The following is a 21405-nucleotide window of genomic DNA, read 5'->3' as shown; positions in this document are numbered from 1 at the left end:
ATCCAAACCATTATATTGTAGTATTAACCATCTAATAATATAATACTGTATATCAGTCACAGGGGACACTTTTATGGTACTACATTTTGCTTTTAATAGGCCGCTGCTGTACTTTAGTCAGATAGGCAGATAGTATTTTTACAACAACATACTAGTATGTTTACTTAAAGTACAACGTGCCGGGTCCTGTTTGTAAACAGTTTTCTGCGCCATTTTCGTAGCTTCCCCTCCGATGCGTCCTGCTTAACGCTCTGACACCTGGTCTAAACCTCACCTGTGCCTTGTTATCCGCTGGGGGCCCACAGTCCAAAGGCTGCAGCCCAGAAACATCCTGAACACATCAAATAGGCAGAAAATAAGAAAATACAGGCAGAGAGGAGAGTCTTTGCAGATTAATACAACACCACACACTTCCAGTGGGTCAGAGGTGATGATTTAGAGGGATTAGTTCTCTTTTTTCTGCACATTGTTTTTCAGGAACATCCTGCAGGGTGGACCTTTAAATAAATCACCTGAATACTTCTTGTACCTCTTCTGACAGGTGTGAATTAACACAGTGATTTCTAAATTGACTTCCTCGGAGTCATTCACAGATATAAAGGGCTCCACCCATCATAGATTTATTTATTAGTGTAATAAAACTGATTTTTCCTCATTTTATTCTACTTATTCTTAATTTAGATTATAAAAATAACACAATCAAATACTTTAGCATAATAAACTTCATAATAAAGTGATCTCCTGTAAAAATAAAATCAATACTACAGTTGTTTCTTCACTATGGGCTGTAAGACAAAGCAGTCCCTCATTCCTCACACAATGCCTCCCTCTTCTTCCTGTGCTCTACCGCCCCCTGCAGGCGCACGTCGGTACTGCTACAATCAGCCATAACAGGCAGCAGGAGCGGATGATCCAGCCGAGCAGTCAGTCCGTCCTCTCAAGGAGCACTTGTCGGAGGTGATACCGCCCCTCCGCCTGCCAAAACCTCCGCCTCCGTCTGGAAACAGGAGCCGGTGTGCGGAGCAGGATGTATCGATCTGTTTGCTTGTAGCGGCTCTCCGGCGGATCCTCCATGCGTCAGCCCCGGGAATGGATCAGGAATCCGGTGTGGCGTCTGCGGGGAGTTTCATCTCCCTGAATGAACATGAGCAGAGGTATTACTCAGGTCTCCACAGCCTGTGCCAAGCTGACACCTCAGGAAAACTGTCGTCCAGCAAAGTGGCAGAGCTGTTCAAGGCGTCTCAGCTACCTCCTGAATCCCTGCATAAAGTGAGTGTCTGCGCCTGCTCATCACATGTTACCAAGTGTGCAGGGCTGCGGCGGCTGAGCACCGAGCCCACAGAGATCTGCAGGGTCCAAACGATCCGCCTGTGCTCTCCACTGCACATCATAATATTTGCTTTGTGAATTGTCTTCCCGGTGGTGCGTTGATGTCGGTGTCAGAGAGGTTTTACACACCTCCTCTTCCTCACCCTCTGCCACAGAGGAGGGCAGCCCCCTTTACCCACTGTACTGTGGCTGTATGACCCCTCACTGCATTTGGAGGCCAGTGTTCTCCACAGAAAATATGTATTTTATAGTCAGGTTGAGGGACTAAGAGTGAAAGTCGACATAGTAATGCCTTTTCAGTGTCTGCAGAGGTGGAGGCGTGCACCAGTTTTCCACAGCACACATCAGTCTTCAGATCATTTGGGTTTGTTTGCTGCTGTGGGCAGAAGAATTTCGGATGTCTCAAGGTTTGTATGACGGTTGGTGTTTCTCACCACCCCCGTATGAATGTTTGAAGTCCTGTTTGCATTTTATCCCATTCATTTCAAATTACATGTATGTCTCATTACAGCTAGCAACTGTTTTCATTCTCTGTTAAGCGGTGATGATTACCTCAGTTAATTCATTGATCGCTGTTTGTTTGTAAAATGTTGCACCCCAGCAGTCTAAAATCCTAACAAAATGAATTTACAGTCATTTAAGGCTGAGAAAAGTCCTCGTAGTTGAGCTGGAACCTGAAAATGACGTAAAGAACACTCTTGGCAATTGATTATCTGTCTATCAACTATCTTAAAATTGGCTGATTTAGCTCTTCGGACGGCTGTTCTGCCCGCCGTGCTGCTGGAGTTCAGTTTTTTTTGGTTGTGTTTTTCCTGTGGTTCCAGGCGCCCATTGTTTTCCATTCATTTGTGTACAGTGTGAAAATCTCGCACACTCTTGAAACTTCATCCATCACAGATAACTTCAAAGTGAGTCTGTAACCAAGTCCAGCCTGATTCCTCCAAATGAGAAGCTGAATTCATCAGCAGTAAACACTCGAGGCTAGACTTAGACTTAGACTTAGACTTAGACTTTATTGATCCCAATCTGGGAAATTCTTTAAAGCAGCTTTTGCAGCTGCAGCCTCACTTGGTCTGGTATGACCAGCAGGTTATTTTGGCTAATGTTAGCAAAGTTCAGCAGGATGTTACCGTATAAAGGACATTAATGGGTGAGTTTTTCGACTGTTCTTCTCTTGTGCTGCTCTAACATTATGTTTTAACCTTCATCTTCATGCTGTATTTGTCACTCATGGCCACGGGACATGAAGCTGTGCACTCAAACTCTTTTAACACACAAACATAACGTGACTATAACATATGATGTTCACTGTGATGGATTATACAACTCAGTTTTGTTAGTGAACTGAATGGGAATCAATGGAGGAGGAGGAAAAGTACAACTAAATATTTAAAATGACAGCATTTGAAAAAAGAAATCAACAAAATTTAAAGGATATGTGACGTGTAGTTAAGGAGCTAAAACTTGCAAAAACACTGGCGTGGTCCTTTAAGTTTGAACCTACTGTTTAACTCAATGAGGCTTTTAAAATCTCATCTTACAGTCTGGGACTCTCATTCAAACCCTGAAAAAACAACTCGTAAGATTAAAACTGCTTGTACCATCTGATTGATTCGTATTTCTCACTTTCACGGGATGGCAGCGTACATGCTTGGCAGTGAAGATGTTAGCAGTGGTCGTGCTAAACGGTTTGTTATTGGCTCTAAAGCTCAGTCATTTTGCTGACCCACCACGGGGACATAAACATATTTTTCCAGCTCCGATGAGCACAGCAGGTTGCCGCCTCCATTCACGCCGCTCACAGTCCCGTGGGGTCAGCTCCCGGCGTTCGCAGCCTATTGTGTCTCTGCGTGGGTGTCAGGAAGTTTGGCACTGAGCTCCGCTTCCTTCCTGTCCGGCCTGGATCGCCGCCACCACATGGGGGTGATTGACACACAGCCCTCTGAGCTGTGTTTGGCCCTGCTGCAGGATGCCTGCAGTATCACTCTCGGACTCGCCGCTGGCTTCTGGGTCATTGTGTCAAACGTTATCAGAGAATCCTAAATGGTGTATTTCCTCCATGATCTGTGATAACAGAGATGTCGTGTTCTGATTTGTCAAAACAAGGGGAATTTTCCATCATGCGCTGAATGAAGAGGTGTGTATTGTTGAGTCATGATTCACCGAGACTGACCAGATTTACAGGAGGAGGGGTCTTTATGTCTGGACTATTGACTGTGTCCGGCCCGTGTTTGCAGCTCCTGCTGAGCTGTCATTGCCGCCTTTGAAGCCAGTCGTCTCTCAGAGAAAGGCTCAGCTTCCCACACGTTACTCCGCAGTGAAATCAATTCTCATGCTGATTTTATGGACTTAGAGTGCAGCGAATGTTTCCCATACGGTTTTATCATGTGACATGATGAATAGAGGGAAGGTGAAGCGTTTTAATGGGATGGCTCCCCCGTGATATTACATGGATTATCCATTAATGTCTCTGCGTTAGTTGTCAGGTTGAAGATGAATTCTCCGGTGAGTGCTGAGTGTAGTAGCGTGTTGTTCACATGTGATGAGGCGTTGGCAGACGTAGCTGTGGAACCTGTCTGGTGGACGAAGGCGTGGCCCTGTTCAAGACAACTTTCTGGAACTCGTCTGTCCTGGTGTTGCTTGCACATTGATCTTAGGTTTAATCAGCTGTATTGATTGTAGCCAGTGGCGGTGAAGCTCTAGCAATGGCTCTATGGGTCTGCTGGTTCACTACTTTGGTCCTGGCTGAAGTAACTGTTGGACTGTTGTCTTGACTTTTTTTTTTGGCCTCCAGAGGATGAATCCTACTGATGTTGGTGGACACCTGACTTTCTGACTTTCACCTCGCCTTTTTGGTTAAATGTTTCAGCAATTATCTATATATGCACGCTGCCCTGAGGATGAAGCTCCACCAGCAGGTCACAGTTTTCACTTATCCTGCAAGATGCCTTAACATCTGCTCCATGGATTGCCACAAAGTTTTAAAATTCAGATATTCATGGCTCCCCGTGGCTGATGAATCACAATTATTTGGTGATCCCATTTTCCTCTAGCGCCACCATGAGGTTGAGATTCGTGGTTTTGAGTGAAATGTCTCAACATCTTTCATTTCCCTTCAGGATGAATTGTGATAACTTTGGTGGCCCCTAAGAGACCAGAGATATCATCTTTTTTCTTTATCTCACGCATTCATCTGCCTTGTCAAAACCTGTTGCCTACATTACCCACAATGCACCTTGACCTCTGACAGATCAGTGTGAGAGTCGGCTACGTCATGCTAGTATCATCTAACGTAGCCTCTGCCTGCGAGGAGTGGGCTGCAGAGGTCTGGTAAGACTACAGCAGACCACAGAGCAGCTTCTGTCCTCAGACTGTTCCTTCATCCTACAAAAATAATAGTTTATTTTTATGAGTTATTATTTATTAATCCATTTATATAATTTTGGTTTTGTGGGTAACATAAAGGCACTGCGACTTGCATTTTGTTGTACAACCCTGTGTTATAGCCTGCTAAATAAATCAACCTCGTACCTTAACTTTTCATTTAGCGCCATCGTCATGTCAAAGTTTCAGTGGTTTCCTATTAAACACTTCCAAAATTAGTAACCCAGTTCCCATTAGCTTCAGTTGACCTTTGTGTTTAGTGCTAATTAGCAAATGTTAGCATGCTAGCATGCTAGAGCAAAGCTGAACATGCTACACATTATACCTGCTTAGCATCGGATTGTTAGCATGCTTGTTTTCACATTTAAACAGTGATACTAGATCTAGTAAACTGGTAAATATGTGCTCTTTGCTTATTTGTCTTTGCTTTATTTGCAGTCTTGAATCACAGAAAAGTTTTAGTTTTTAGTTTAAGATGGAAAAACAGGATGAATCAGTGGCCGATGTGTCAGATATCCTACATATTAACACGGCTAACATTCACACTCAGGTTTCTCATTCAAACTGTCAACAGGGCATGTGATTTATTAATATCCAGAAAGTCAAACCAGTGATGACACTGTGTGCTGAAATGTTTTTGGCATTTTTCCACCGTCCTTAAATAGCTTCCCCCCTCAGGCCATAGATCTGACCTGCCGGTCTGGTTCCTCAAGGCCTTCGCCGGCGTTCCTGAAGTAATCTCTTCATTAATCTTCCTCACCAGCGCTGCAGACCTGACCTCCGCTGTCTGCTCAGCCTCTCTGGCCTGTAGTTGTTTTGGATCTGCCTGTGAAAGCTGTTGAATGAACACAATGCAGGTCAAGCAGAAATAATGGCTCATAAGGCGATATGAGCCACATGCACTCCACCCGCCCCCCAGCCTCATTAGACAATGGGCATTAACGGCACTCCTGTCGTTCAGCTTTGAAAAACACATACCAGCTAGACTTCTCTAGACTTTTTGCTGTCGGATGTTCATAAGAAAAAACATTTTTGGCATTTTAAGCGCCGTTAATCCTTTGTTGCCACAAGAAGAGCAGAAGCTTGTCTCTGCGGGGTGTTTAGTCGACTGTCAGTCACATGTTGAAAACAGTCCTTGTGTTGTTGAGGTGACTTTGAAAAATCAACCTCTCACATATCAATGTGTAAATATTAAGCTAACGCCAACAGTCGGTTAGCTAAGCCCGTAATGTGTAAACAAATATATGATATAACTTGTTAGTTAGTGAGCTTCAGAGTTGCTGGAGAATGTCTTTTGTTAGCTTTGGACTGAACCAGGCTAACTAGCTGTTTCCAGTTTGCTAATATAAACTAGCATTTAGCATATCTTACATGGTTGTTGAGCTATCTCTTTAATGTTAGTTAGTTAACTAACTTTTATATCTAATTTGTGTAATCTCTAAAACAAAAACAAGGTGTAAAATTGACAGTTTGTAGTTTTACGGAGGGACTGTGGGCTTTATCTTTACCAGGCTAGCTGTAGTAAGGCTAAGCTAACCGTCTGCTGGCAGTAGCGCCATATTTTTCCCCATTAAAGGGGTTTTCTGGGGAGTTTTTCCTTATCTGAATCAAGGGTCTAAAGGACAGAGGATGTCCTGAAGTCCTCTGAGCCCTCTTGTGCTGTCAGGCTATATAAATAAAGTTGCCATTGAAACTGTGTTTACTGTACAGACATGAGAGTGGTATCAGTCTTCTCATCTAATTCTTGGTCAGAAGGCAGTAAGCATATTTTCTAATGTGTGTGTGCGTGCGTGCGTACTTGTACAGCTATCTTTGTGAGAACCAGTTTTAAACACTGGGAGTGAGGACATTTTTGGAAAGGAAGGACATTTTGGTTTTAAGGATTAAGTTAGAATTAGCTTTAAATTGGGGTTTGGCATTTAGTTGGAGAATGCATTTTGTCAATGAGTGTCCTGTGTGTGTGTGTGTGTGTGTGTGTGTGTGTGTGTGTGTGTGTGTGTGTGTGTGTGTGTGTGTGTGTGTGTGTGTGTGTGTTTGTGTGTGTGTGTGTGTGTGTGTGTGTGTGTGTGTGTCATACCACATTCCATTAATACTTCCATGACAAAGAGGAATTTCAGTTATTCAGGCTCGTATTGTTTCAGTATTGTACTCAGCAGCCGCGTCTACTTTGTCACAGAGGAGTTCGTGTTCACATCAGCAAGATTACAAACAACTCAGTCATAAACTCTAAAATTTCCTCCAGTTATATTTTGGGAAATTTTTCCTTGATTGTCCCACATAATCCTAATCTTCTTTGCTCCCCCAAAGCAGTCATTGTACCTCTAATCAATAGAGTAGGGATAAATAGATCCCACTGTGCGGCTGATCCCTTACACACTGTTTCTTCTGGCTTTAGTCTGTCAGCAGAGCCTGTAATTTTGTGCTCCTGGCTAGATTAGGGTCCTCAAGAGGAAAACAATGCATGAAATATGAGGTTTATCAGGGTAATATGTTGTCTGCAGGTGACCGAGGTGTGTGGAGCAAAGCGCCTGGGCTTCTTCGGCACGCCTCAGTTCTACGTGGCCCTGAAGCTGCTCGCGGCTGCCCAGTCCGGGCTGCCCATCCACCTGGAGAGCGTAACAGCCAGTAAGTCTGCGGCTCAGAGAGGAGGCGTCTTATGAGAGCAAAAGGGGATCAGGAGATTATCTTAACATGGCAGGATTTGGACTAATCTGGATGAAAGGGGAGTCGCGTGGAAAGGGCTAAGTGGGTTTGCCCGCACAATCAGTCACACCCCGACCGAAGAGAAAATCTGTTTTCGGCACAGCGCACGGTAGCGTGATGGATTACTAGAAGAAGTGTGTTCAGAGTTTCATAGTCACAGCGGAGAGACTCAGTCGCAGCTCACCTCTGCAGAAAACACCCCAAAGCTCTGGAACAGAGCAACTAAAGACATCAGGGAAGCAGAAGCTAAAAACTAAAAAAAGCTTTGACGGATACGTTCCTGAAACTTCTTTTAAAATCTGTATTTTACTTGTTTTTATGCATTCTGTGTGCTCCATTTTGAACTTTATTTTATTACTATTATTCAATGGTTTTACAGTCCTTCTTATGTTAAGCATTGTCTTTATTTTCATCCTTATTCTATCTTATTTTTGCTATTAGTATCAAGAGGGTGGCATGTGATTTCATTTTTGTAAAGCACTTGGAGCTGCATTTATCATATGAAAGGTGCAATACAAATAAATTTATTATTGTTGTTATTATTAATTCCCTCATTCTGATTCTCGATGTATCAAGGAAGCTCCTGATCAGATAAGACTTTAAGAATTGTCTTTTTATGCATTAAATACTATTGATTTTGACTTATTTCCGAGGAAAAGGAAGAAAAGTCGACTATTAGAAGAGCAGAACAGAATCAAAATAAGCTTCATGTCTCCCTTTAGATCTACCTCTGCCCAGATTCGTTGGGCTGAAGAATGAGCCGGAGGTGCGATACCCAGTCGTCCCTCCAAGCATCGACGGTCAGGGGGCTCAGTGTGGGACTGCACCTGGTTCCTGGACTCCAGCTGACAGGAGCGCCTTCAGACACCTGGAGGCCAACGTCGAGAGGAAGGTGAGACGTCGACCTCTGCCTCTCCCGCCAGCTCATTAACATACAGCTGTGACAAGTTACCTCCTGACATGTTGGATTTAAATTTTCAGCCAGAATGATGAGTTTAGAATAAATCAGGGGTCACTGTTCAGATGTGGTGCACTGAGCAGAGACATTCCAGATCTTCATCATCATCAGCAGAAATACCTCACTGATTGGAGAATAGAGGAGACTGACAAGCCTCCTCGAAGGTACCAGACTGACCACAAGTATCCAGACGCTCTTATGTAGAAAGAGCTCTGAGAACACAGACCTGCTGAAGCCTCATGTGAACTTGGACAGTCTCTCTCTCTGCTACATGTCACCTCTATGTAGTTATAGCAGAAAATCCTTGAATGGATTAGAATTAAGATGTCTGTGTAATTTTATCATAAAACTGGAACATGAGCTGAAATGAAAGACTTGCTGTCCGGCGAACCTGCAGCTGATCATGTGAGACAGCAGTCCGCCTGTTCTCAAACAGACACAACCCCGAGTCCAAAGAGGTTTCGGCGCTGTGATCACTCTCTAATCTTACAGCACAAAGACAGTATATTTAAAGAAGTGGAACGCTCCAAAAACACCTGTTTGGAACGTTCCACAGGTAAACAGGTGCAGTGCAGTAGCTTGAGCAGGCAGTTTATAACATGACTGTGTCAGTCGAAGTGTCCATGACCCGGTGACATGTTCGCGGGAGACTTTCCGGCACAGAGGCGACTTGTTGTTCTGCGTATGTGTAATAACTGATGTTCCGTCCCTGAAGGAATCCTGGTCCCCGCCTCGATCGCCGTGCAGTTCGCCGCCTCGCTCGCCGCTGACCTACCACCGTTACCCGTACGCCAAGCAGAGAAACGGGGCTGACGCACACATCAGTAAGGCCTTTTCCTGTCCTGTAACAGCAACACATCTGCAAACACGCCTGTCCGTTTGTCCCACAGTCTGTTTTCATGTCCTTTTTTGTGAAGTGAATACACCATAAATGAACGTTCCTCGTTGACCGCCAGCTGAATACTGCAGTGGACTCAAACTACAGACGTGCATGTGTTGCATGAGTCATGTGGTGTAAATTAGAAATGAAATGAACGACCTCACCTGTTCCTCCTCTAAAGTCTCTCTCCTGTCTTTACCTCCTCCCGCTCCTTTGATCTGTGGATCTCTCATTCTCTCAGATCGTCTTTTGAGGGTCATTATCGGTTGGAAATCATTGCATGTTTCAGGTTTCTCCTCCACCAAGGCTGATTTTTCTCTGCTGTTTTTCAGCCTATGAAGGCAAACATTCCTCACGGCCGATCGTTCAGATGGAGCAGCACTCCTCGCCCAGCAGCTACGGGACCAAAGCCGCTGTGGAGCATCCGGCCATCGCTCGGGTACAGCCAGATGTTTACAGCTTTGCTCTCATGTAATAGCTCTTTATGCTCTTTAAGTGTGTATTATGATTCCCGTGTGTGTTCCCAGGCGTCCTCATCAGAGAGACTGGACCAGCAGGGCATAGTGGACTATGATGATGACCCCTGGAGGATCACAGAGGAACAGCTGGAGTATTACACCAATCAGTTCAAGACCCTGCAGCCTGACCTGGGGGCTCTCATCCTGGGTATGAAGCCCTCCCCTGCTGCACCTCTTTTTAAATAGAAAAATCACTTTGAAACCTTTCTTACCCCTCTGCGACTCTTCTCCAGGAGCCATTGCAAAGAACTTCTTCACAAAATCCAAGCTGCCAATACCTGAACTTTCCCACATTTGGTAAGTGCTGACTCACTGTGTCCTTGTTCTGTTCTGGGGTCAGTTGGGTGTTTGTCAGCCAAAGCTCCTCAGCATGCCCATCGACTCACACTGAGGCCTCATTAAAGAGAAGATCTGTACTGTCTGCTCATCCTCAGACAAAAAGGGCTTCACCGCAGTGACGTTTGGAGCTGTTTATTGCAACAAAGGGGAGCACCCAAAATATAACACTGTGATCTGTACTAAAATATCAAAAATAAGATCTTTAAAGGAATATTTTGACATTTTTGGGGAATATGCTTATTCACTTTAATGAGAAGATCAGTAACACTCTCACAGTAAATATAAAGCTGCAACCTGGAGACAGTTAGCTTAGCACAAAGAGTGGAAACAATTAAAGCGTCATTTAACACTTTTCTGTATTTAGTTACCTTTGGACAGAGCCAGGCGAGCTGCTGTCCTGTGCTTCCAGTCTTTGTGCTAAGCTAACCAACTGCTGGTGGTGGTTAGCCCAACTAACACGAATACCAAGCTATCCCTTTAATGTTCGCAGGAAACTCAGGGATGCAGAGTGAAAGTGGAAATACTCAGTGGAAACACTCCACAGGAGCAAAGTTGAAGAAAGAAAGTGAAAAATACTCCATTCTTTCCCAATAATCCGACTAAACACACAAGTAGAACTCACTGAGGAGCAAATAACTAATTTAATCTTATCTTATCTCATAATGAGGTCACAGCACGGACAAAACAACCAAATACTCTCACTGTGTCCTGTTGACATTCACATGCTTTTATACCAGTGAGGGGGCTCAGTGCATGAAGTGGGGGGGGGGGCACTGCCCCCTGGTGACCCCTCGTGGAGCTGAGCTTTGTTATCTTTGGGCAGAGCCAGGCTGACGGTTCCCCCTGGAATCTGAATGTTTTCCAGCACGTCAAACTATTCCTCTAATGAGGATAACAGCATATTTAATGATTTCGCACACGTTTTTAAGTTTCTTTGCCATACGATCAGATAGAATCATGATTAAGAGGGTAAAAACACTAATTCTGAAGTTATTTCATACAGAGTTTCTGGAAAAGAATCATATAATTTGGCACAAATTAAAGGAAAAATGCAAATTGTGTTCAACTGTACTTTTCAATACAATAATAAATAACTTAGTGGTACATTTCTTAATGAATATTTACCTGCTTTAAACTGTTTTTCCTCCAATGAGGCTCAAATGAAAAATACACCATCACTTCAGATGAAAGGAATAATCAGGAAGCTTGTTTGAGTCATAGTTCTGCAGCTGCGCTCTCAGGCTTCGCAGATGTTTTTCATTGTCCCGCCTCGTTCTTTAAGGGAGTTGAGTGATGTGGATCGAGATGGAGCTCTCACTTTCTCTGAGTTCTGCACAGCCTTTCACTTGATTGTGGCACGCAAGAACGGATACCCTCTCCCAGAGAGCCTCCCCCCCACGCTGCGGCCCGGGTTCATGCAGCAGGAAGAGGACATCCCGGATACTCCTGAAGTGAGGGAAACAGCCGTGCATCTGTTCTCCAAAGCACTCAGAAATATCTGCCTTTGCTTTAGTTTGTTGGTTACTTCAGAATTAAACTGAGACTTAAACTGTGCTTCTTTTGCAGAGTGCAGAGCCTCTGATCGTCTTTGAGGATGCAGAAGTGAGGCCCAGTCAGATGGTAAATCCAACCCTCACATGCTCTAAAGCCAGATGTAAAAAAGTGAATGTGAAGTCCCTCTTTGGTGCCTGTAGGGGGCACTAACAAGCTGAACATGAGGCTGCTCCAACTCACCCCCAGAGTGTCCCACCAGCGTGTTGAGCTCAGAGCATAAGCGACTTCCTAAACTGCACTGCACGATTTGTACTTCTTAATTATACAGCTGATCATTCTCTCTGCTTTTTGTTTTTTTGTTTTGTTTTTTTTTAGGATCGGAGCATTATAGAGCGGCTCCAGCCAAGTCTGGCCACAACAAAGCAGGATTTGAAAGAGGAATCATGTAAACGAGGTAATGTGAGACGCGCCGTCTTCCAGTTTATTTAAGCGATTAATCCAGAAAGACTGACAAACAGTTTATTCTAAAATCAGATGTGAGGCACATGCAGAATATTAACTGCCAGCAAAATGTTTGATTCTGTCAGGAAAGCAGTATAAACACATGGTTTGTGATTTCAAAAGAGCTGCTGTCCAAGTTTATACTCAACGATAGAGTTTTTAAAATAACTGTCTTTCCTCAGAAGTTCGCACATGCTGAAGTTTTCACATCTTCTTCTATGAAATCCTGCAGCTGATTTCTGTTTGTTTACTGTTTGTGTTTATTTCTGTGTCTCCAGATGTGGGTGCGCAGAGGGCGGTGACGTCTGACGACAAACAGACTCTACAACCTGGTGCTTTTCCTGAGAGGCCAGGTGACCCGAGATCTGCTTTTAACAGCAGCACACACACACTTCACGTCCCCTCAGTGCTTCCACTGTGTCAGGAATATTTCCACTTTTCTCACATTTGGTGAAAATGTGCATTAAAAAAAGAAACATACAATAATCTGTAGAAACACTGCAGCGTTCAGGTGCATCAGGAATTTGAAATGCTGTGTACGCTGAAATGATGTAAACGCGCATGAACTTAGCTTGTGCTTCCGTGGGGAAGTAGCTTCTTCTCATTTACAACAACTCAAACGAAACCCAAAGCCTGACCGCCTTTGTTCATTCACCCCTGCTCACAGAGCCGCCTCAGGACCTGGACCCCCACATGAGGACGAAAACCAGGCCAAGGTGAGAAAGACAACCCAGAAATGAACAAATATATTAAACATGCTCCTCCTGCGTTAACCTGCCCTGGTGACCTCACCTCCAGGTCTTACTCCAGCACCTCTTTTGAGGATGCGATGAAGAAGGTGGAGGAGCCCCCCACCCCTCCGCCTCGACCCCAGAAGAGCCACTCCAGGGCCTCCTCGCTGGACCTCAACAAGCTCTTCCAGCAGGGCGCTCCAGGTACGATCAAAGCCACCGACTGGAGCGATAGCACATTTCACAACCACGTTACTGTGTTTATGACAAGGGGACATGGTGATAGGTGGGTTTTATTGTTCAGTCTGAAAGCTGAGCAGCTCATGAGAGTCAGTGTCCCATTATGAAAGTATGAGTGGTTTATTTCTGTGGTTTAAAGAGCGAATTGTGACTCAGCAGTGCAATTCAGGAACACAACCACACGAGTTTACAGCTCAGTGATATTTGTCTGGGTTTTAGGGGTAAAAAGTGGATGGTTACCACCTCCTCCAGCCCTCCCACCGAGACCATCAGCCTCACAGGTAAGCCTGATCTGAGTATGTGATGCTCCTCTGAACTCCAAATGTGTCATCAGCTTTGGTTGATCAGCGCCTTCACCTCTCGTTTTCAGGTTCCTCATTTCATCAACGTCCCAGAGAAAACTCCTCAGAATAAAGTGCAGCAGCCAAACTTTGCAGACTTCAGTCACTTCAGAGAAGAGGTGAGCATGAAATCTGATTTTCTGCCACAATTTGTCCTGGTTGGAGTTTCCAAATGTGAGAAGCAGTGATGCAAATCTGCAAAAGGGGAAAAAGTAAGCGTCAAACTCAAAGCGTTTTCCGCTCTCCGTCCAGCTCAGATGTAAACGTGTCGCCGAGGTCGTGTTTGTCAGATATACGGCCCTCTATTTCAAGGCACAAATGAACCGAGAGGTTATGACAGCGCTGAATGTGAAGCTGCAGGCGAACGAACGCTTCCAGGATTTATTTATGGCCGATGTCACGTGCCGCTCATTCAGTCTCAACCTTTTCAACCTCGTCCTCTTTGTCCTTCATCTGTCTCTCCTGATGCTTCCTGTTATTTCCTTTTGGTTTATACTTGCATCCTGTTGCACGAGACAACAGTCCAGTGATGTTTGAACATCCTCTATCCAATCATGTGTTCACAAAGTGGTGAACCTCGCTCCATCCTCTATGAACGACTGAGCCTTTCCAGGAAGCCCCTTTCATACCCAATCATGATGCTATCACCTGTTACCAATGAGCCTGTTTACCTGTGGAATGATCCAAACAGGTGTTTTTGGAGCGTTCCGCATCTTTCAGTCTGTGAGACGTGTTGCTGCATCAAATCCAGAATAAGCAGATATTTACAAAAACGTCACAACTTTTCTGGATTCGGGGTTGTTTGCAAAGTTAAATAAAGTGAAGTAAAGTGAAGAAAAAACAAAAGTGAAGTGAAGAATGGACTGAAATGAAGACGTGTTGAACAGTGTTGCCTTCCTCCGTTCTCCGTACCTGCAAACTGACGTCCTCCTGAGGGTCCTCTGCAAAAGATGTTCACCCTTAATTTAAGACATGTTTTATGTTGAAGAAGCTATTTTTAACTACGCCTATAGTTCACTTATGTGTCTCTGAGGGATTTGAGCTGGTGTGAGTTTCAGTTTGTTTTACTAAGTGAATCATATGCCTGCAGCGTACAGCCACCTTTGGGACCGTCCAGTCTTTTTGGATTTAATTAAGACGAAGTAAAACATCCTGTGGGGAGACGTAGGAAAGGTGATGCTGCACAGGCTACAGTGATGGAGAGGGAGAGTTTAAGAGGAGCGAGAGGACCGATCTGCTGCATCCAGCAAACTACGAGTGATTAGAAAGATCAGTGTGATAAACTAATGGAAGAAGGATGGAAGATAAGAGAGGAAGGACTGAGCGGGTGTGTTTGAATAGAAGCTGAAGAAGCTTTGACCTTAAAACTGATTTGTCAAACATGAGTCAAAGGAGTGATGCCATAGAGACAGAAACCCTTCAGGTTATCTCTCAGAGCAACAGTCAAAAACTATAATGAGGAAATTTGTAAATGATTCGCTTCCCAACTGGACTGCAGCATCTCAACTTTTCTGGAATCATTGTCTTCACCTAGCTTCACTTCCCTTTTCCGGTGACCACAGCAGGCTCGGTGAGGGCGCACCGAGGCCAGGAGTGATGCTCCTGCAGCCGTGACCCAAACGCTACACCTCTGTATTTGACTCTCAAGCACAGCAGAGTTAAATATGTGTCAGTTAAATGTCCATCCTCTCTCACCGAGGCCCACCGCCTCCTCCAGAGAGGGGAGAAGCTGGCCTTTGATCCACTGGACAGGTAAATACATTCAGGCAGAGAGTTGGGTCAAATCCTCTCGTCCTCCTGATGTGATCGCCGGCTTCATCATTGTGCCGCCGTCACCACGCGGTGTACTCTCGTTCATATCGTGAGATGAGGTTGTCGTAAAGCTCCTGTCTCTCAAAAGGTCGACGTGACAGCGACCGTAACTCTTCAGCTCTCGTACGTCGCTGCAGCCGTGACCTCCGGCTGATGTGACCACACATGCTGCCGACGGCGCTCCTGTGGTTTATTGCTTCTGTAGCAGCTCCTGCTGAACCTTTTTTAAACGTTTCCATGCTGTGGTTGTGTTTCACGTCTAATGGCGCAGTGAATCTCATGGCCGTTTATTTGTGTCTGCTCGCACATCAGTTGCGTTGCTCAGCAAAACTGACTTTTTTAGGCTTCTTGGGCACAATTTACAGCAGCAGCATTGGCCTGTTTAACCCATCAGGAAAGCCCAGGCATTTCAACGGCCACCACAATGGAGACAGCAGCCCGTAGAAATTAATGGATCAAATTCACTAAATCCAACCTTAACAGATGGGAAATGATGTAGTGCTGCCGAGTAAGAAATACCTTCAATTGTTGCTGCAACTGCTCATACACAGCGAGACCTGTGAGCTAAACTTCAAAAAATGACCTTCAAGTGTTGGACCTGTCTTCACACTCGTGCACTATTAACCTCTGCCGAGTGAAAGCAGGTGGTGATGCTTCATACATCACGTCTAAAAGAGAATAATGGCTGAAATGCAGCAAGGAGATGCAATAAAAGTAAAGTTAATCCATCATGGCTGCCCCTGAGCAGGCAGAAAGCTGCGCCTGGAGAGTTCTACATCGAGGTCCCTGCAGGGAAGCTGCTGATTTATCCACAGTCAGGGTGGACACATTTCCTGCTGCCTCTTTAGCAGCTCCTTCATGTCATTTAACCTCGTCCTGATGCCGACCGTCTGGCCATCAGTAGGAAGAGATCTTTTATCGTTTGTGTGACCAGCGTCTGAGCTTAATTTTGCTCATGCGTGTGTGTTTGTGTGTTGCAGGAGGAGGGCGGCGTGACACCTGAAGGACAGGGTCCACGCTCCAGATTCGGTCCAAGCTGCGAAGACTTGACAGCTGTTCCCAAACAGGTCCGACCCACGCTGGTGTTATTGTATGAGTGTCTGTGTCCCTGTTGCAGTGAGGATGCTAACGTTTACTCCTGAAACTTTCCTTCAGGATGTGATCGGAGTTCCTCACGGTCAGGTGCCACAGAAGCCGGTCCGCAGGAAATACCACCCAGAGACCCAGGGCCTGGAGGCCGCACCTCCAGCTGCCATGCCCTTTCCTCCGTCCACCAAACCGGCTCAAAAGTTAGTTTAACATTTGACTTTTTACTTCAAACTAAATCTGACTGAGCAGAATTAGCTGAAATTAGCAATGGTGGCTAAAATGTCTGTGAGCCAACAGAGAAAACTACATTTGTAAGGTGACAGCTCCCCTCAGAGATGCTTTTTAGCCTCTTTTGTTTTAGTTTTACAGCCTGCGACTTCAATGTTTTGATTCCCTCTCTCCATTCACATCAGCATCATTAACTGCTAACAAAGTTAGCATCGAGCTAGTGAACATTTAGCAGGAATTACACCGGCTGTTTCATTCAGGCGGTAGAGAGCAAAGCAAAGCACGGTGAATACTGGACTCATCAAAATGATGAAATGAATGTTCATGTTGCGCTTGATATGTGAGTGTTTCCTAACACGTTAGCCGTATCGGCTTTGTAAGGGGACAGTATGTCAGTGCTGCTTGTTGCGCTGCCCCCAAGTGAAATAATGCATGTTTGAGAACTTCTTAAAAGTGAGTTCTACACAGTGATTATTAACCACTGAACACAATCCAGACAGGGAGTTCAACAGGCATTAAGACACACCCTCACCCACCGTAATGACTCTAGCATGTGTGCTCCTGTCTCCTTATTGACCAGACAGCTCACTGAAACTGTCTATTAGTGCAGCAGAGGGAGACCATCAATAACAGCCGTGACTGCCAGCAAAGGCCTGATGATTGATGTGAAACCGCCGCGCTTTGGTCTGATCATTTCTGTCTTTGAGTGCAGCAACCCCCTTTAACCGAAGGCTTTTAATCCCGTCCCCAAACACCACGTTTAGACCCAAATCACACTGAGCGTTATGGCGATAGCTCAGGAATCAGATGTTTACTCTTATATTCCCTGAAGTTGCTCTGAACAAGGTCAGTCATGTTTTCGTGTTTTATCTATCTGGAAAATGAATTAAAACTTAATAAAAGCGGGTAAAACTCTCTCTCCCAGGCTGCTGTCCAGACAGAAGAGGGAGATCCAGATGGCGATCCGCAAAAACAAGGAGACCAACGCAGTGTTGACGCGCCTCAACAGCGAACTCCAGCAGCAGCTCAAGGTCAGCCCGTCCTCTGTTTCTTCACACTTGTGGCTGTAGATGCAACCGTAGAGTGTGTGTGCAGGATTCATTTGAAGCAGGGTGTGTTTTTCTATGGGAGCGGGCGTGGACGACGTTAGCGGCTGGCCGCAGTGACTCTCTGACATTCCCTCCTCCTCCTCGTCCTCCTCCTCCTCCTCTGGGTCACTGTGAAATGGAGAAAACACACAGCTCCATCAAACGACTTTATGCATTTTCACACAAGCCTGATGGGGCTGTAGCCTTCGTATTGGCGCCGTTTGGAACGTCTTGGAGTTGACTCCTGCCCAGCTCTGAAATGAGTGTGACAGCAGACGTTTCCACTGGTCCAACTTGGTGAAAAGCTCCCAGCTCGGCCGTCTGCTCTGCTCGCCATCACTCACAGCTGAACTAATGGCGCAGACTTGGCTGTTTGCTTTGGGGATCTGCCTGTGGCACACGCACTCACATTTGGAACACATGCTGCATGCCTGTCATTCTCCCCGCGAGTGATCCAGTGGCAAAACCTCCTCGCTCACATGCAGCACTTTTGCAGCTTTAATACAACTGAAAAATCAAGCAGCACTCATTAAAACAGGCAGTTTGATTATAAGCTAGGTCTGAAGCTTTCAGATCGGCGTTCTTCCTCCCTCAGATGTCATTTATTCGCTCTAATTCTGCTTGTTCCTCAAAGCATCTGTGGAATTTTGCAGAGAAAGGCATACGGGTCTTTATATAGACTCAGGCCTTGTTGAAATACCAAGCAGCCGTTGGCATTCACAACTGCCTTCTTCAAAATAGAGCCTGGGCTTGTCAGGCATCCAACTGCAGCCGGCTGTGTGAGGAGGAGCAGCTCCTCCGTGACTTTTCCCCGAAAGTTAAAGTCACATTTGAAATGAAGGCGCGTGCGTAGTAACCCCAGGCGAAAACATTTTACTAAGTACACTTTGAACTGTTTTTGTCACCTTCAAGTATACTTAAGTGTACTCAAGTTATCGTTGAGTACCACTTGAGTATGTGTGTAAATAGTATGCTAAATTAATAACTGAAGTACAGCAGTGAAAATCAGGATTCATGAGCATTCAAAACACACTTGCAGTACTGTTGTTTTATATCACCAGTGTGTTGGAAATATACTTAAATATACTTAAAATGAAGTGAAATTAAAGTACACTTTAATTAAACATGCTAATCGTGTGTAACAAAGGACTTATTATGATTAAAAGTACACTTAAGTACAATTTATAATGCACTTACAATAAAGTACACTTTTTATAAGTACTTTGAAATATCACTTTAAGTGGTACTACTATATCTTAAGTACTACTGCTACTTTTTGACCTGGGACAAATCTTAATGAAAGCTCCAGCTCTGTTATCATTCTGAAGGATCAAGTATTCGTCAGTACTTTGATGAACAAACAGGAGACCATGTTTTGAAGCACTGAGAACAGAATAATCTTTGGATGTTGTTCATTCTGTCAAACGCTTCATATTTTGGGGCCACTTTAACGGATTGATCTTATTATAGAGCTCAGTTTACCTCGTGAGGCAGCTGAATTCACGAGATCGTGAGATCATTTGAGGATCTTCCAAGGCTTCAAGCTATGAGCCACAGAGGTTCGGACCAGTCAGCGTCCTCTGATGAACTACTGGCAGCTACAGGCCGGCGTGGTTTAGGTGTGACAACAGCGAGAGCGGCAAATGCTCGTTCAAAAACAACAATGGCGGCTCCTAAAAGTGTTAGCGTTAGCTGCTGTAGCATCAGTTCTGTCAGAAGAATTCCTTCATGAAAAGAGCAAAGAGCGACCCTGAAGGCATTTCTTCATGGAAAAGATGCTTTCGCTCTTCTACCACGTCAGATGGTTCACTAATCTGATTGGTTGAAGTAAGCCGATGACAGACAGATGGCTCGTCCAATCACCTGCCACATACGGAACAGTTTCCAGGACGACTTCTCACACACCTCAGTGAACTTGAGTCTTCAGTGCACGTATTGTGGTGTGTTCTTTGAATTCTTTGTCCAACACTTTCAAATTTGAAGAGTCCACATCTTGTCCAATGTGCAGTGATCAGAGGTCTTTTTTGTTTTTTGGTTGATTGCAGGTGGTTCACCAGGAGAGGGTCACCTTGGAGTCCCAGCTGGAGCTTCTGCGGCCCCTGGCCTCGACGTGACTGAAGCCTGCTTCGATCACGTGTGTCACCTAAATATATCTCTATCATCCATGAATGTTTGAGCCAAGACACAGAAAGTTGTCTTTTGTCATCATAAATGTAAAAGGGTTGACGACGGGGGCAAACAGGGATGTGACTCTGGCGTCGCATCCAGGTGTTACTGTTACTTTTAAAGACGTTTTGCAGGATTGAACCATTCATTTTTTAATCCCTGTATGATACACACATGTAAAATATCCTGTCATTCATGGTGATGTTCTAACTTATTTTTCTCTTTTTGATTTTTCCTACATCGATTACAATACACATAACTGACTCGGTTATGTTCTGTGTTAGCGATGGGAACTGAAGTCCTCTCAGTGCTTCACAGTCTCTGCATATGGTGCACTTCATGTGTGGTCTAAAGCAAGCGATGGTGCTACAGATTAGTCTCTGAATCTGGTTACTTTTTGCACTTCAAGTTAAAAAAATGCACATTTGCAGGGTTGGACTTCATGTTTGAAAGAGCCACAATAGATACGAGCTGGATTTAATTGAGATTTCCAGCCTGCAGCCCTTGTTGTCACCATGTAGCAGTGGCACACGAGGCTGCAGGACGCTGAGAAATGTGACTCTTCCCTCTCTGGATTTGTATGAAATGTGGACATTTTACTTCAAATTTGCTCTATATTTTAATGAAAGCACTGTGTTGATTTTTTTAAATGCCCTTATGTTTATTATCATGAGTTATTTTTGCACTGCAGTCATTAAAAACCATTAAAAACCAAACCAGTGTTAACAGCCAAGAAAAGAAATGAGCACAATATTCATCTTATGTTTTGCAAGATAGATTTCAAAAATTTCTCTGTGTGAGCAGATGTGGTTTTGATTTTATCTATGCAAAGATGTGGTGCTGCTTTAGCTTGCTTTAGACCATTTCTCTCCACACATCCTGATTGTTCATGGTGGTAACTGAAGCGGTCGAAAAATGTGATGGCATGCTGAATACTGCATGTTCGCTAAAATGATGTGAGCATTGGACTGTAAGTTCACATTAAGTCATGCACAACTGAGCTCTGGGCTGAAGACAATAATCAAACTAATCAATAAAGTTGTCTATTTTTATCCCTTGTAATTCTTTTATTATACAGATTGATGCATACTTTTTGTCAATAGCTGAAAGAAATGTTTTACCCTTTCACTGCTAACTTGATGCTCTGAGCAGCATTAATTTGAAAAACCTGCAAAACCTCTTAAGAAATTTATGAAATTGTGTGTTTCCTTAGAGCAACAAGAGAAAACTACTCTGAAATCCCAGCAGCATGCACTTCTTCTCACTTTGATGGCTCAAACGAAGGTGACACTGAAGCTCGGATACATGAACGCGAATCAGAGCTCGTTATCATATCATTGGTCGGAGAGAGATCAAACAGACTGCAGCCATAACCCTCTGGCTCTCACATAGCAGCTGTGCTTTCTCCGACACAGACATAACAACCAAGGGTCAAGCAGATCATCACTGATGGCTGTATTCCCAGACCCTCCGCCACCGCCGTCCAAAAATATCCACTGACACACTTGGCTCCCATTTAGACGCCTCACGCCTACTTCTCTCTCATTCATGCTGCATTCAGAATCCAGGCTCGCTCCAAGTCCACTTCACTCCAGCGAGATACT

General features: G+C 44.6%; 1 protein-coding gene across 1 annotated transcript; it reads left to right on the top strand.

The window, feature by feature from the left end:
- Positions 1-865: 865 nt before the first annotated feature.
- On the top strand, positions 866-20852 carry reps2 (RALBP1 associated Eps domain containing 2). Its single transcript, XM_070960771.1, has 19 exons — positions 866-1269; positions 7215-7338; positions 8139-8308; positions 9090-9198; positions 9587-9693; positions 9782-9920; positions 10006-10069; positions 11394-11562; positions 11678-11731; positions 11981-12059; positions 12385-12459; positions 12774-12822; positions 12905-13041; positions 13297-13358; positions 13448-13537; positions 16211-16297; positions 16386-16519; positions 17473-17578; positions 19681-20852. Exons 1-19 carry the CDS (start codon positions 1090-1092, stop codon positions 19747-19749), a joined length of 2004 nt encoding a protein of 667 aa, XP_070816872.1. The 5' UTR covers positions 866-1089; the 3' UTR covers positions 19750-20852.
- The last annotated feature ends 553 nt before the right edge of the window (positions 20853-21405 follow it).

Source organism: Chaetodon trifascialis, chromosome 4, assembly GCF_039877785.1.
Source record: "Chaetodon trifascialis isolate fChaTrf1 chromosome 4, fChaTrf1.hap1, whole genome shotgun sequence".
In the NCBI taxonomy this organism is placed as follows: Eukaryota; Metazoa; Chordata; class Actinopteri; order Chaetodontiformes; family Chaetodontidae; genus Chaetodon; species Chaetodon trifascialis.
The sequence above is the reverse complement of the archived record's forward strand: the minus strand, read 5'-3'. Positions and strand labels throughout refer to the sequence as shown.